We start from the raw sequence: 12813 nt of genomic DNA on the forward strand, positions 1-12813 counted from the left end.
TTTATCTCATGCTTTCATAAACCATCTTTTCTCGAATTTGAAAAATGACATTTTTTCAGATATGATGATTTTCCCATTACCGCATAGTTGGCCAGTTTATTATTCCATTCTTTTAAGCCTAGACATACATCATATTTCCATTTTGATGTATAGCTAATTCTAAATGCAGTCACTATATATTCAAATATCTCTTACAAAACATTTGGTACTTTGTCAGGCAACATTCCAAATAATATATTCCTGGCTTCTGTAGGAAATTTAAATAAGTTTTGAATTTTCCCAGGTTTTTCCCTTCCAATATATTTTTGCTATTTTACAGGGCTACCACATATCTCATGCAACTCTGGAAATGGAGTGGGAAAGAAGTATAATTATAAATTAATAAATATGAAAAGGTTCCACCTATTTCTTGATATTTCCAATATTTTCCTTTATAGTTTTTATCTAATTTGCCAATGATATTTGGAGAAATATAACATGTTAAAAACATTTCATACCAATTTTCTCTTACTGTCTATAAACTTAATTTCTTTCCCTATAACCATTCCCATTGGTGCATAGGTATTTTCTCCCTAGAGTTCTACATCCATTTAATCATACATTCTTTCATTTGTTCTTCTGTTTCAAACTGGAGTAATAATGTATATATCTAGCTTAACAAAAGATCTTTTTGTTTCGTAATCAATTATTCAGACTCAGTTTTTGCTCTTAGGGAACTTCCTTCCATATTAATTATTTTCTTTATTATTGAAATTAATTGATAATATAATAACCCTTGGATATTAATTCCTTCATCTCTAATATCTGATGCATTTTGCGAGTCCTTTTTGAGTGAAATTTCTGACCAATTAAAAGAATACAAATTATCCCATGCCTCCTTATGAAACATGATGTCACGATCATAACATATTAACACAATAATAAGATAGAGAAAAAATTAAATAACAATTTAAAATCCCAGCAAGCAGCCATATATATGAACATGGAACAACTTACAAAAATACCCAAACCTCAGGTAAAAGCCTGGCTGAAAAACTTTTCATCCATTTTGGATTTTTCTACCCAAAATTAGTAAGGCACCAGGTAGAGTTGCCAAACTCCTGGTGAGGCCTAGAGATCCCTGGAATTACAAATGATCACCCCCAGGAGAAAACAGCACTTTTGGAAGGTTGGCTCTACGGCAGTGGTCCTCAACCCCCAGTCTGAGGACTGTACCGGGCCTTGGATCAGTCGGTACTGGGCCGCGGCTCCTCCTCCTCCCCCCCCCCCAGTTGCTGACTTTGGGGCTGCCCTGCCACTCTGCCACCAGCTCACCTTTGGTGCTGTCCAGCAGCCACCATGGCTGGAGCTCCCCCTTGGCATGGCACTGTGCATGATCAGCTTTTTTTGTTTTTTTTGTATCAACAATGGGGGGGCAGGGGAGGAGAAGCCATACACTTCTTTTAAACATCCTACAGATATTCCCCTCTGTATATCCATACTGGAAGAGACCTCACCAGGGAGGAAAGACTGGTAATTATAGTCCTGAAACAGGAGTGGCCTTCAGTCCTACACATGTGGTAAAATGAAGTGCTGGAATGGACAGTATCACTTCACACTGCAATCTATGGTTTGCTTTTTAAAAGCACTACTACATTAAAAAAAAACTTCTTGCAAGTAGTAATCAGGGCTAAGGGGTGGGGGGGGGAGTTCAGCCAGTCTTCTAGTTTACAACTTGACTGCTGTGTCTCCTACTAGGCGCAGAGAGAGTGGCTTGAGAGTGGGGGGAGAGCACAAGAAAGAATGTTTAAAAACATGGTTGTCAACTGATAGGCTGGTCCCTCTGTGTCTTGAGCACCAGTTTCAGATGCAGCAATTTATCAGCCATGTCTCTGATCCTTATACCTATCTGTATATCTCCATTGCCCCTCCCCCATTGCCGGTTGGCAACTTAGTTTAAAAAACGGCTCTATCGACTGAAGTAAAACAATCCCTTCATCGGAGTCATTCTGTTTCTCATGTGCACCAGACGGCCGGCGGAGGCTCCGGTGTATTTAAACCTAGAAGAGTCTGCCAGCTATAGAGCGACCACGGGGAGGGAAGCGCACTCTGTTCATGCTCAGGTCCACCGCCAACTTTATTATTATTATTATAATATATAATAGGCTTCACGGTCGCGTCCGGGGTCACCTCGGCAAACAAGTCTGCGAGTGACCCCACAACTCTTCCGCGGCGAGCACGAGTCCCCCTTCAAGTCCTGCCCGCGGCTCGTGCAAAACGCGAGGCGAGGCGGCGACGGGGCGAGCGGCGACATCCTGCCCTGAGCGCGCGGGGGAAGCGAGGCCTCGCGCCCGCGCGCCTTTTCGGTCGGACTTCCTGGAGCAGCGCGCCTCGCACACGGCCGCCGACACCTGCCCTGGCCGGGCTCCGCCTCCCCCATTTCCTCTCCTTCCCCGGGGTGTAAGCCGGGCTGCAACGGGGCCGGGGTGTGGAAGGAGGGGACGGCGGGTGGGGCGGAGCGGCGCTGGGGGCGGGCGGCGGCGCCGAGGCGAGCCGAGGATCGCTGCCTGGGGCTGAGCCTTGGCATTTGTCTGGGGCGCCTTGGCGGAGGACGCAGCGCAGCGCCCCGAGCCCGACTCGCAGAAGCCAGAGGCGGCGGAGGAGCCGAGCTCGGCCCGGGCGCGCCCGCTTCCCCTGAATGACGGGCGGCAGGTTCGATTTCGACGATGGCGGCACCTACTGCGGCGGCTGGGAGGACGGCAAAGCCCACGGGCACGGCATTTGCACCGGGCCCAAGGGGCAGGGCGAGTACGCGGGCTCGTGGGCGCACGGCTTCGAGGTGGTGGGCACCTACACTTGGCCCAGCGGCAACACCTACCACGGCTACTGGGCGCAGGGCAAGCGCCACGGGCTGGGCGTGGAGACGAAAGGCAAATGGATGTACCGGGGCGAGTGGTCGCACGGCTTCAAGGGCCGCTACGGCGTGCGCCAGAGCCTCACCACCCCTGCCCGCTACGAGGGCACCTGGAGCAACGGGCTGCAGGACGGCTACGGCGTCGAGACCTACGGGGACGGAGGTGAGGGAGGAGCCGAGGAGCGGCCGCTGGAGGGCGCCGGGGGTTGGCGCGCAAGTGGGCGTGCGGAGTTGAGAGCGCTTCCACACGTGCGGGGGCCAAGGTGGGGGATGCCTACCGAGCCACTTCAGGTGACATTTCTGTACAAAGAGACACTTCTCTTTTCCGCCAGAATCTGTTTACTCTCGACGCACCCACACAGAAACATGCAGTGGAATTACTGGGAAGAATGATGCCCACCTAGCCTTTGAGCACCTGGCAGACACCCGCTGCTTATTAATGGCTAGGTGCCTTTCTGAAGCGCTCGAAGCAACACCGGCCACTTCCTCTTTTTCTCTTGGGACTGCTCAAGAGGCCAACTTTCTTCCTTCTCCTTAAAGAGAGAGGAAGGGGGTTATGTTTATAATGTGTTTTAGATTATTTTACTCCGCCCTGTGACCTTTCGGGGGAAGGTGCAGGATATAAATTCCCAAATTATTAATACAAATAAATAAATGTGCAACTGCCCTTGTGTTCACATAGCTGTGGGCTCCTTAGCTCTGTGTCATCTCAAGCCAAAGGATGGTGCTGCTGATACTCTTAGCTGTTACTCTCCTATTTCTGGGATTGAAACTGGAGTTGATGGGCGGCTGTAACACATTCCGCTATTTTTCCTGCCCAGGTTTTGTGTAGCACACCCATATGCTCTTTTGTGCTCCTTTACTCAAGAAAGATGTGGAAGCAGGTTAGCTCCCCAAAGTAAATTAGAATCCCTGCTTTTCCTACAAGCAGGTATCATTAACAAGGTGGGGGGAAAGTTACCCATGTTACCATCTGATCAGGTGATAGTGTCATTAAAAACCTTAATAAAGGGTATGTAATCTGTATCATGCTATCTTGAGTATTGCTTGGTTAGTTCCCCCCCCCCCTTGCCTGCTTGAACACACTTTACATACAGTCGACCCGGACAGAGTGGAATAGAAGTCCAAATAAATAAGTTATATGGGCTGTACTAGCTGCTTAGGTTTCTTTAAAAAATATTGTGAGCTAGCTTTTGGTTTAATATAAGACTTTTTCAAGATAAACTGTGAAGGTTCTGTAGTTTCAAGACCACCAGTGTTTTGAGCCAGCTGATATGACTATTTAGAATGTTTATCTTTCTGGAACGAAGTAGGATTATTGGAATTTGGAGTTCTGTTTTCTCCATTGATGAATTCTTTTTAGGAACATGCCTCTGATATCAAGTGATAATGAGACGTTAATCACGCACTAATCAGTTGCCAGTATGAGGTAGTAAATGAAATGGGCTTCCAAGCACTGAATATCAAGATGTGAAAGGCTTGTTCTGCAAGAATGTAAGAGTAGTTCACTTGTGGTATGTTTATAGCAAAAATAATATTTTCCAAACAAACTATTCAGGATGTTATATATTCTGTTAGATTTGTAGCATATGTTGATAGCCCAGCAGTGAGTCAGAAGAATTCAGATATCGGAATACTTCTTACTTTCTTTTTAAACTTCAATAAATGGCTGAAAACCCCTGAGTCTTAAGAATCACACTTATAGGTGTAATTGTAAAGGTAATAAGTCTACTTTTTTAGACTAACTACTTGAAATATCTACTTTGAACCAAGCATAAGCCTGACTCTGATTCCTAAAGCTGTCAAGATAAATGTGCTAATCTTGGAGTTTCTTCTGACATCAAAGCAAGCACAAGGGGTATCAGACAGAAGTTCATTCAGGTCAATCAGGAGTACATCTTGTCCACTTTCACTGACATATTGTACTTGTATCGTTTGAAGCACTGTACCAAAGAAAAGGACAATCTCTGATTATTTATTCTGAGGAAATCTCTTCAAAACTGCAAAGTTGATTTATTCAGGAGAAATGTGTAACTAGATCAGTCCTTTCAAAATGTATTCAATGGCACATGCAATCCCACTACCCCATTATACTTTGGGAGAGGCTACTTATGCATGTTTAAAATGCAAACATTCGTTTTCTTGCTTGGCAACTAGAATGTGTGTGGCTACTGTTCACTATGACACCTAAATCTACACATAGGTCTGCCTTCTAATAGAATGAACATTATCCTGAATGTTTTTAATGGCAGTCTCTGTCTTTAATGGCATAGTCTCAAACCTGTTCAGTCAAATGGGCTTTAATTTCAAGATAATTTACTTCTGGGGAACATTGTTTAGAATTGTAGCTGGATAGCCCCAATCCTCTGTGCATTTACTTGAAAGTTAATCCCACTGATTCTGGTTGGACTTATTTCCAAGTGTACATAGGACTAACCTCCAAGTGAACATAGATCAGAATGTATAACCAGAAATCTAGCTTGCTTTCAGCAGACTCAGAGTAAAATATGTTAAACTGTTAAGTATTGGAAATTGTAAACTGAGCTCTGTTTTACTGCCAGATCTTTAAACAGAACACTGAAGTGGATTTCCCTACATAAAAATATAGGACAAGGGATGGCTTGCCATATAATTAAGAAATAGGCTTCATTGACTCTTCAATGTTTTTGCACTACATGTTAGTCCCAGTCCAGCAGAGTTTAGCTGTGCCTGTATCCTGCTGAAATTTAGGAAACCTTAGTTTCCAACTTGTCCCATTGAAAGCAGTGGATGCCTCAAGAAACTTGTCCCAGAAGGTGGTTTAAAAAACTGTTTGGTAGCATCGGGTTTAGAAACAACAAGAAGAATGTGCCATTGAGTAATAACCAACTCAGGGTGACCTCAACCATGGGCAGTTCAAGCAAGCCATAGGTTGTTCAAGCAGAAATGGTTTAGTATTTTCTTCCCCTACATCACAATAGTCTTCCTCAGTAATCAATGGCAGTACTGACTTGTGATCAGCCCTGCTTAGCCCCTAAGCCCTGCTGGGCTTGGGCCAGACTGAGCTGTTTCAGCAAGTTCAAATCCTAGGTCAAGTCCCAAGACTCTCTTTTTGACTAAATCCTCTTATGATGTTTGAGGATAAACTGAGGCATTTTCATATGCAGCATCATAAGAGCTACTAACTTTGCAAGGAAATTGTTCCATTTTGATCTGATTTACGATTTGTCATTTTTACTGGTGCTCATAGCCAATGACTTAGAGCTAGACTGTGATGCAGAAATCACAAGTAGAATCATGGGTTTGTGGCATCCCTGAACAAGAACAGCAGGGACAGTTAGTTTGCTCATGATGTAAATTCCACATTACTGTTTTTCTACTTATCCAGTCTTGCTTCTTGCTTCCCAGTTCAGTGAACTGTCTCAAGGCCTAGATTGTACGTTATGTCATGCTTTAGGCTTGGTTTGGGGCACACTTACCAAAAAGATTGGCCAAGCTCATAAGAGTGGAATTTTCGGTTTGATCAGCAGATACCATGTTTTATAGTAAACTGCTTTTGTGGAATTATTTGTGAGTAATATCAGTAATGTTAGTATTACTGTAGTCTGTTTTCAGTTTACTCACGTCTACTTAAGAATTCTTGGGTGGTGGCTAGTTATTTTGGACTGTACATATGCTTTAGTGAAAAAACACCAGAGCTGAATATTCAGTACTGTTGAGTTACATTTAAATGTTTTTTAAAAGTTTTTTATTAAATTCCTTTGCTTTATATTTCCTTTAAAAGGTACATACCAAGGACAGTGGACAGGAGGAATGAGACACGGTTATGGTATGCGGCAGAGTGTTCCATACGGCATGGCAACTGTGATTCGCTCACCCCTCCGGACATCTCTGGCTTCGCTCCGTAGTGAGCAGAGCAATGGCACTGTTTTACATGACATTACCTCAGACAGTCCGGCCGGTACACGAGGAGGGTTTGTCTTGAATTTTCACAGCGAGACTGAAAGTATTGGTGGTAAGAAAAAAGGAGGCTTGTTCAGAAGAGGATCCCTTCTTGGTAGTATAAAACTTAGAAAATCAGAATCAAAATCATCTATTTCTAGCAAACGTAGCTCTGTCAGGAGTGATGCTGCTATGAGTAGAATTAGTTCTAGCGATGCCAATTCAACCATTAGTTTTGGGGATGGGGACTGTGATTATTGCCCAGTGGAAGACCATGTTGACGCTACCACAACAGAAACGTACATGGGAGAGTGGAAGAATGATAAACGTAATGGTTTTGGTATTAGTGAGCGCTCAAATGGTATGAAATATGAAGGGGAGTGGCTAAATAATAAGAGACATGGATATGGATGTACCATGTTCCCAGATGGCACCAAGGAAGAGGGAAAGTATAAAAACAACATTTTGGTCCGTGGAATAAGGAAGCAGCTAATACCAATAAGGAACACAAAAACTAAAGAGAAAGTGGAGCGAGCATTAGAAGGTGCCCAGCGTGCAGCTGCCATGGCCAGAACCAAAGTGGAAATTGCAACCTCAAGGTATGTTTGCTCCCCCCACACACACACACACCCCACCTGCTTGCTTTAGTTTCACAAACCAAAACCTGTTTTTGCTACGCATTTACACTGGTAAAAATTAAGTTATTTGAGCTTAAATTTCACAGATGGTAAAATTAGAAAAATAAAGATGATGATGATGATTCTGGTGCCTGTAGTGGAATTGCACATGTGACTTGAACTAGAGAATTTAATTCATTATTTTTGAGAAAGCAAGGGATTTGGAGCATGGCTTTGTCAAATTATCCTGTACTGGAATTATTAACATTTATTTTTAAGTGTCTTGATGGCTTAGATACAGTTCAGGTAGGGTCTCTAACTCCACTTTGGGAGATTCCTGGAGATTTGGGGACAGCACCTGGGGAAAGCAGTGATTGAAGGGGGGTGGGAGCTCTGTGGGGGTGTGTTGTCATAGTGTATCTTTCAAAGCTGCTATTTCCTCTGGGGGATCTGATGTCTGTACCCTGGAGGTTGGGTATAATGCCAGGATAACTTTAGGCCCTTCCTGGATTTTGACAGCCCTAGAATCTAGCCATGTATGACATCCCCCATCTGCCAGGTATAATCCCTGGCCTATGACATACACCTGTGAGACAGAAAAGAGTATCTATTTGTTTGGTTAAATGCTGTGGTATATTCAGCTTCCCCTAACTGGAATGCCACATAAGCTCCAGTGCCATAATTATGATTTAGGATTTGGATTAGTCTCCTGGAATTATAGAGGAATATACTTTCAGAAGGTAAAGCAAAGCAGTCATGTTATCTTTTTAAAAAGCATTCAATAATTGCATTGCCATTAAATGTCTTATGAAAGTAAATTAGTAGTTATTTAAATTTGTCTTTTGTAGTTCAAGTTGTTATTTTCTAAAGTACCAACTCACTTTATGCGTCTCACTACTCATTTGCAGCTGATACTGGGTAGTAAATGGATTTGCATGAAATGGTCTTTTAGGTTCTCTAATGTAACACCATGTGACTATCTTAATGTTAACAAGAATATAATTCCTGTCAATAGCCTCTTTTAAACAAGTTTATTAATATTTTCAACTGCTAATGGGAAATTGGTCCTCTAGCTAGCTGTGCAAAAATCAAGTGATTCTAGGGGCATGTGCCTGGGAAATAACTTTAAAGTGCGGATAGGGTTTGTGAGCAACTATTAGAAGACTATTAGCAGTCTTAGCAAAAAATATTCCATAGTATAAACTGGAAGGAAATGTTTGTATTTCACTTAATTTAAGAAAAGACTGCTTCTCAACTGTTTTGATTATAGGCAATAGCTCTTAGGAGTACATTCAATGTATATGCCATACTAATAATGTTCAGAATTGAAATTACAGAATAGGGAAGATGCTTCATATTTGAATAATATGTTTGGGCAAAAAACTTCAGGCACATGCATAAATAAGTTGTATAGTATAGAACTCAGCTTTAAGACTGTACCTAGAGTGGGAACATACTTGGTTACGCAATTTGCCCTCTAAAGAATGTTGGTATCTTAAGTCCATAAAAAAAGAAAGAACTTGGCAAGCTCTGTCATCTAACCATGTTGCATTAATGCCTTGAGTATGCTTAAGGAACCATTTTATTAGACAACAAGTTAAAGCTTATGATTTCTTTTTTCAGAGTCACGATCAAATGCATCTTAGTATTTCATCACACTTGAAAAACATAGCTGTACTTTGAATGAGCATCTGTGGCATTTTAACAAAAGCAAAAACTTGGGGCACGGTTAGGGGCACGGATTTCTAATCCGGTGAGCCAGGTTTTATTCCCCGCTCCCCCACCTCCAGCCGGCTGGGTGACCTTGGGCTTGCTGCAGCACTGATGAAACTGGTCTGACTGAGCACTGATATCAGGGCTCTCTCAGCCTCACCTACCTCACAGGGTGTCTGTTGTGGGGAGAGGAAAGGGAAGGCGATTGTAAGCCATTTTGAGACTCCTAATAGAGAAAAACAGCATATAAGAACAAGCTCTTCTTCTTCAAGTCTTATCCAACCTTTACTTTCTTCAAGAATAGTTAGCGTGAATTAGTTCCTTGGAAATAGTCCTCTAATGAGTTACAATATTGGCCTATTTAGCTAGGTATGGTCTACTCTGGAGTTTCTTTTTTTTTTTTATTATTGATTTTTTATTCAATCTTTGATTATTGACAATAGTTGTTCATGTTATAATTACATTTCTCATTTTCTCCCTCCCTCACTCCACCCCCACCCTCCACCCTACCTGCCGTTTCCTTATAACTCTTTCAACCATGTACACAGCTTCTTGATCCCGCTCAGGGCTTTATTCTTACTCTCCCTGTTCCCAGTCGACCTCAACCAATGGAAATACTTTGTCCAATTACTATTTATCCTTTCCTTTTTCTCTTCCCATAAGGCCTCCCCTCTTAAACAGATCACAATTTCAGAGCTAACATCCTCATAGAGATACTGAAACCAGCTTTCCCATGTCCACTTTGATTTATCTTTCCATCCCCTAGCAACAGCGGCTTGTATTGCAAGTACCATGGCTTTATATAATTTGAGATCCTTTATTTCCTTTAAATCATATCCCAAAATACCTGCAAACAACATATTTGCTTCTTTCACTATTGTAATTCCTAGAATATTTTCCATTTCCTGAATTATATTTCTCCAATATCCAGAAACTTCGGTACACTCCCACCACATATGTATATAATATCCCTTATCCTTTCCACAGTGCCAACATTTTGGGGTCAGCCCTTTTATCATATACGCCAACTGGGCCGGCGTTCTATACCATTTCCAAATTAACTTTCTAGTCATTTCCTTATATTTGTCTAATTTTATCTGTTTGTTTCCCTTTATAATTTTATGTACTACTTGATCAGGCAATTGGATGTCCCTCTGCCATTTTATTTGAATCACACGTCCTATATAATCCTCATCGCTTACCATTAGCTTATATAACACCCCCACTACTCCTTTTTTTGCAGTTTCCATTCTTTGCATAATCCCCTTCATCCGACTATCCTTAGATAATATCCCTAAGCGTGAGAGTTTACTCATAGCCTCGTATAGTCCGTGGACCCTCAACCAATTCCTTTTCCCCAACAATTCCATACATTTTTCTTTTGATATCATTACTCCCGATTGGTCTAATAAATCCTTTACTCTATTCAACCCTTTCTTTTTTAAATTTTCCCACCATATAGGGTCATCTAGTTCTTGTAGTAATTCTACTGGTATCCATTTCACGAAGTCTGCTGACCATACTCCTTCCCATCTTTTCCAGGCTCTGAGGGCAATCGCCCTCGGCCCTGTTGTTTCTTTAGTTTCTAATGTTAAATTCTTTGTAAACACCCCCCATTTTCCTTTCCCCTTATTTACTTCGTTTTCTATCCTTACCCATTTTCTTTCTCTGTTTATCTCCGCATCCAATAAATGTTTAATTTGAAATGCCTCAAAGTATCTCTCTAAATTTATTAGGCCCCATCCCAACTCCTCTTACTCTGGAGTTTCTTGAAGACCTCAGTCCTTGTACTCAGCCAATGACTTAGCAGTCAGGCTGAGAGAATAAGCAAAAACTAAATCCAGAGAATGGTTCGCAAGGCTGGTGCTCTAGCTGTTACATATTTTGGATGACAGAATCTTGTGCTAGCTGACTTTATTTAAACGTTAAGGTTGGTTCTTGACCCAGTTGTATTATTTAGAAGGTAGGTTAATGTGGGAGCAAGGAATGCCTTCTTAATTATGACAGGGCCAGAAATCCCATCTAGACACAGTTGATCTAGCCAGCTTGGTGTAGTGGTTAGGAGTGTGGGCTTCTAATCTGGTGAGCCGGGTTCGATTCTACACTCCCCCAGCTGGGTGACCTTGGCCTCGCCACAACACTGATAAAGCTGTTCTGACCGAGCAGTAATATCAGGGGTCTCTCAGCCTCACCTACCTCACAGGGTGCCTTTTGTGGGGAAAGGGAAGGTGAATGTAAGCAGCTTTGAGACTCCTTTGGGTAGAGAAAAGCAGGATATAAGAACCAACTCTTCTTCATACAGATCTATGCTAGTGTAATACACTGGATTACTGCAGTGTTATGGGGCTGCCCTTAAAGATGACTGAAAAATGTACAGTAAGCAATTGTGGACACATTCAAAGAAACCTGAGGAAAAATCCTTAAATAATGGGCCCAGGTTCAGACATTTGGCAAACTAGGAATACTTTCCAGGTTTATGAAAAATGTAATAATAAATAAATGTAACAATTTAAAAATAAATAGTTAAAAATTAGACATGCAGACAGAAAAGGTTAAAAAGAAAATTATCTATTCTTGCACAGGCAACATAAATCAGGGCGAGAATGAGTTAGTCAAACCAGTTCTGTTGCCTCTCCTATGCAGGTTGGTAGGGAATGAGGAGCAGGAGCTGCTGCCTGTGAAGTTATTTCAGCTATGATTGTTCTATTCCAAATTTTAAATAGAGCTTGAATAGTCTCTTGTAATTAAACCACTTGAAAAAAAGCGACAAGTGCAACAGACGTCATTGTTGAAACAATGAGCATGTAGCACTAAACAGAATTCAGTTAACGACCTAGTTGGGCCAGGATTTGAACTATTTGTGGCGTTAGAGCTCACCATGTTGATGAAAGCAGCTGTGTTATATGCATAGTTACAAAGAGTTAAAATCACACTGGGCAAACTGCATGCTATATGCATATGTGCATAACAAAGCCCTGGGGCAGATAAACAGCTAAGAAAGTTGATGATCTTTCCTGACTACTATTTCTATGCTTTTGCTTGAGTGTGTATATATTTACATATAGCCCAGTATGACTGAAGAACATAAGAAAATATCTTTTTGATCTCAACAATGGTCCATCTATTCTGTCATCTGGTTTCCATAGTGACCAACTAGATTCATCAGAAGAAGCACGAAGCCTGCTGGTAACACTCATTTAGAGATATACTACACCCTAATATGGAAGTCTCATTTAGCTATTATTATTAATGGTCTTTAGGGATCTTTCTTGCATGAATTTTTAATCTCCTTTCGAGACCATTTTATCTAGTATGCATCCAATGGCAGTAAGTCCCAAAAGTTAATTAACTGTAGTGCAAGGTAGTGTTTTCCTTTGGGAGAAGGATAAAAAGTAACATTTCCAACTTTATCCATGATTCTTTAGCCTTTCCTTACAAGGAAGTTTCTATTTGCCCCCCCCCCCCCCCGGCAATTGAGGTTGTTCTTTCCTGCACCTTTCCCAGTTTTATGATTTACTTTGGGCGGGATTTCTCCTATATTTTGCAGTGGTGAAAAAGATGCCTTTCTACCTGTAAATTCTCTAATGCATATTTGCCCAGGAAAGTGGGCAGCACACATAGTAGTTGCTATTTTTGGCTCCAGCAAGAAAAAACTAGGGGCTGGCATGC

The 12813-nt window shown here is 41.9% G+C and overlaps 1 protein-coding gene across 3 annotated transcripts in view; it reads left to right on the plus strand.

Annotated features, from left to right (window-relative positions):
• The first annotated feature begins 2277 nt into the window (after positions 1-2277).
• The window catches only part of JPH1 (junctophilin 1), a 73540-nt gene continuing 63004 nt past the window's right edge, over positions 2278-12813 (plus strand). Inside the window, exons 1-2 of one of the 3 annotated variants that reach the window (XM_077352128.1) lie at positions 2278-3056; positions 6657-7413. In XM_077352128.1, the coding sequence (XP_077208243.1) occupies positions 2678-3056; positions 6657-7413 (1136 nt within the window). In that variant the 5' untranslated portion in view covers positions 2278-2677. The remainder of the gene's footprint in view (positions 3057-6656; positions 7414-12813) is intronic. The other 2 variants (XM_077352127.1, XM_077352125.1) reach the window with 2 other exon arrangements.

Source organism: Paroedura picta, chromosome 9 (genome assembly GCF_049243985.1).
Source record: "Paroedura picta isolate Pp20150507F chromosome 9, Ppicta_v3.0, whole genome shotgun sequence".
NCBI classification, from domain to species: domain Eukaryota; kingdom Metazoa; phylum Chordata; class Lepidosauria; order Squamata; family Gekkonidae; genus Paroedura; species Paroedura picta.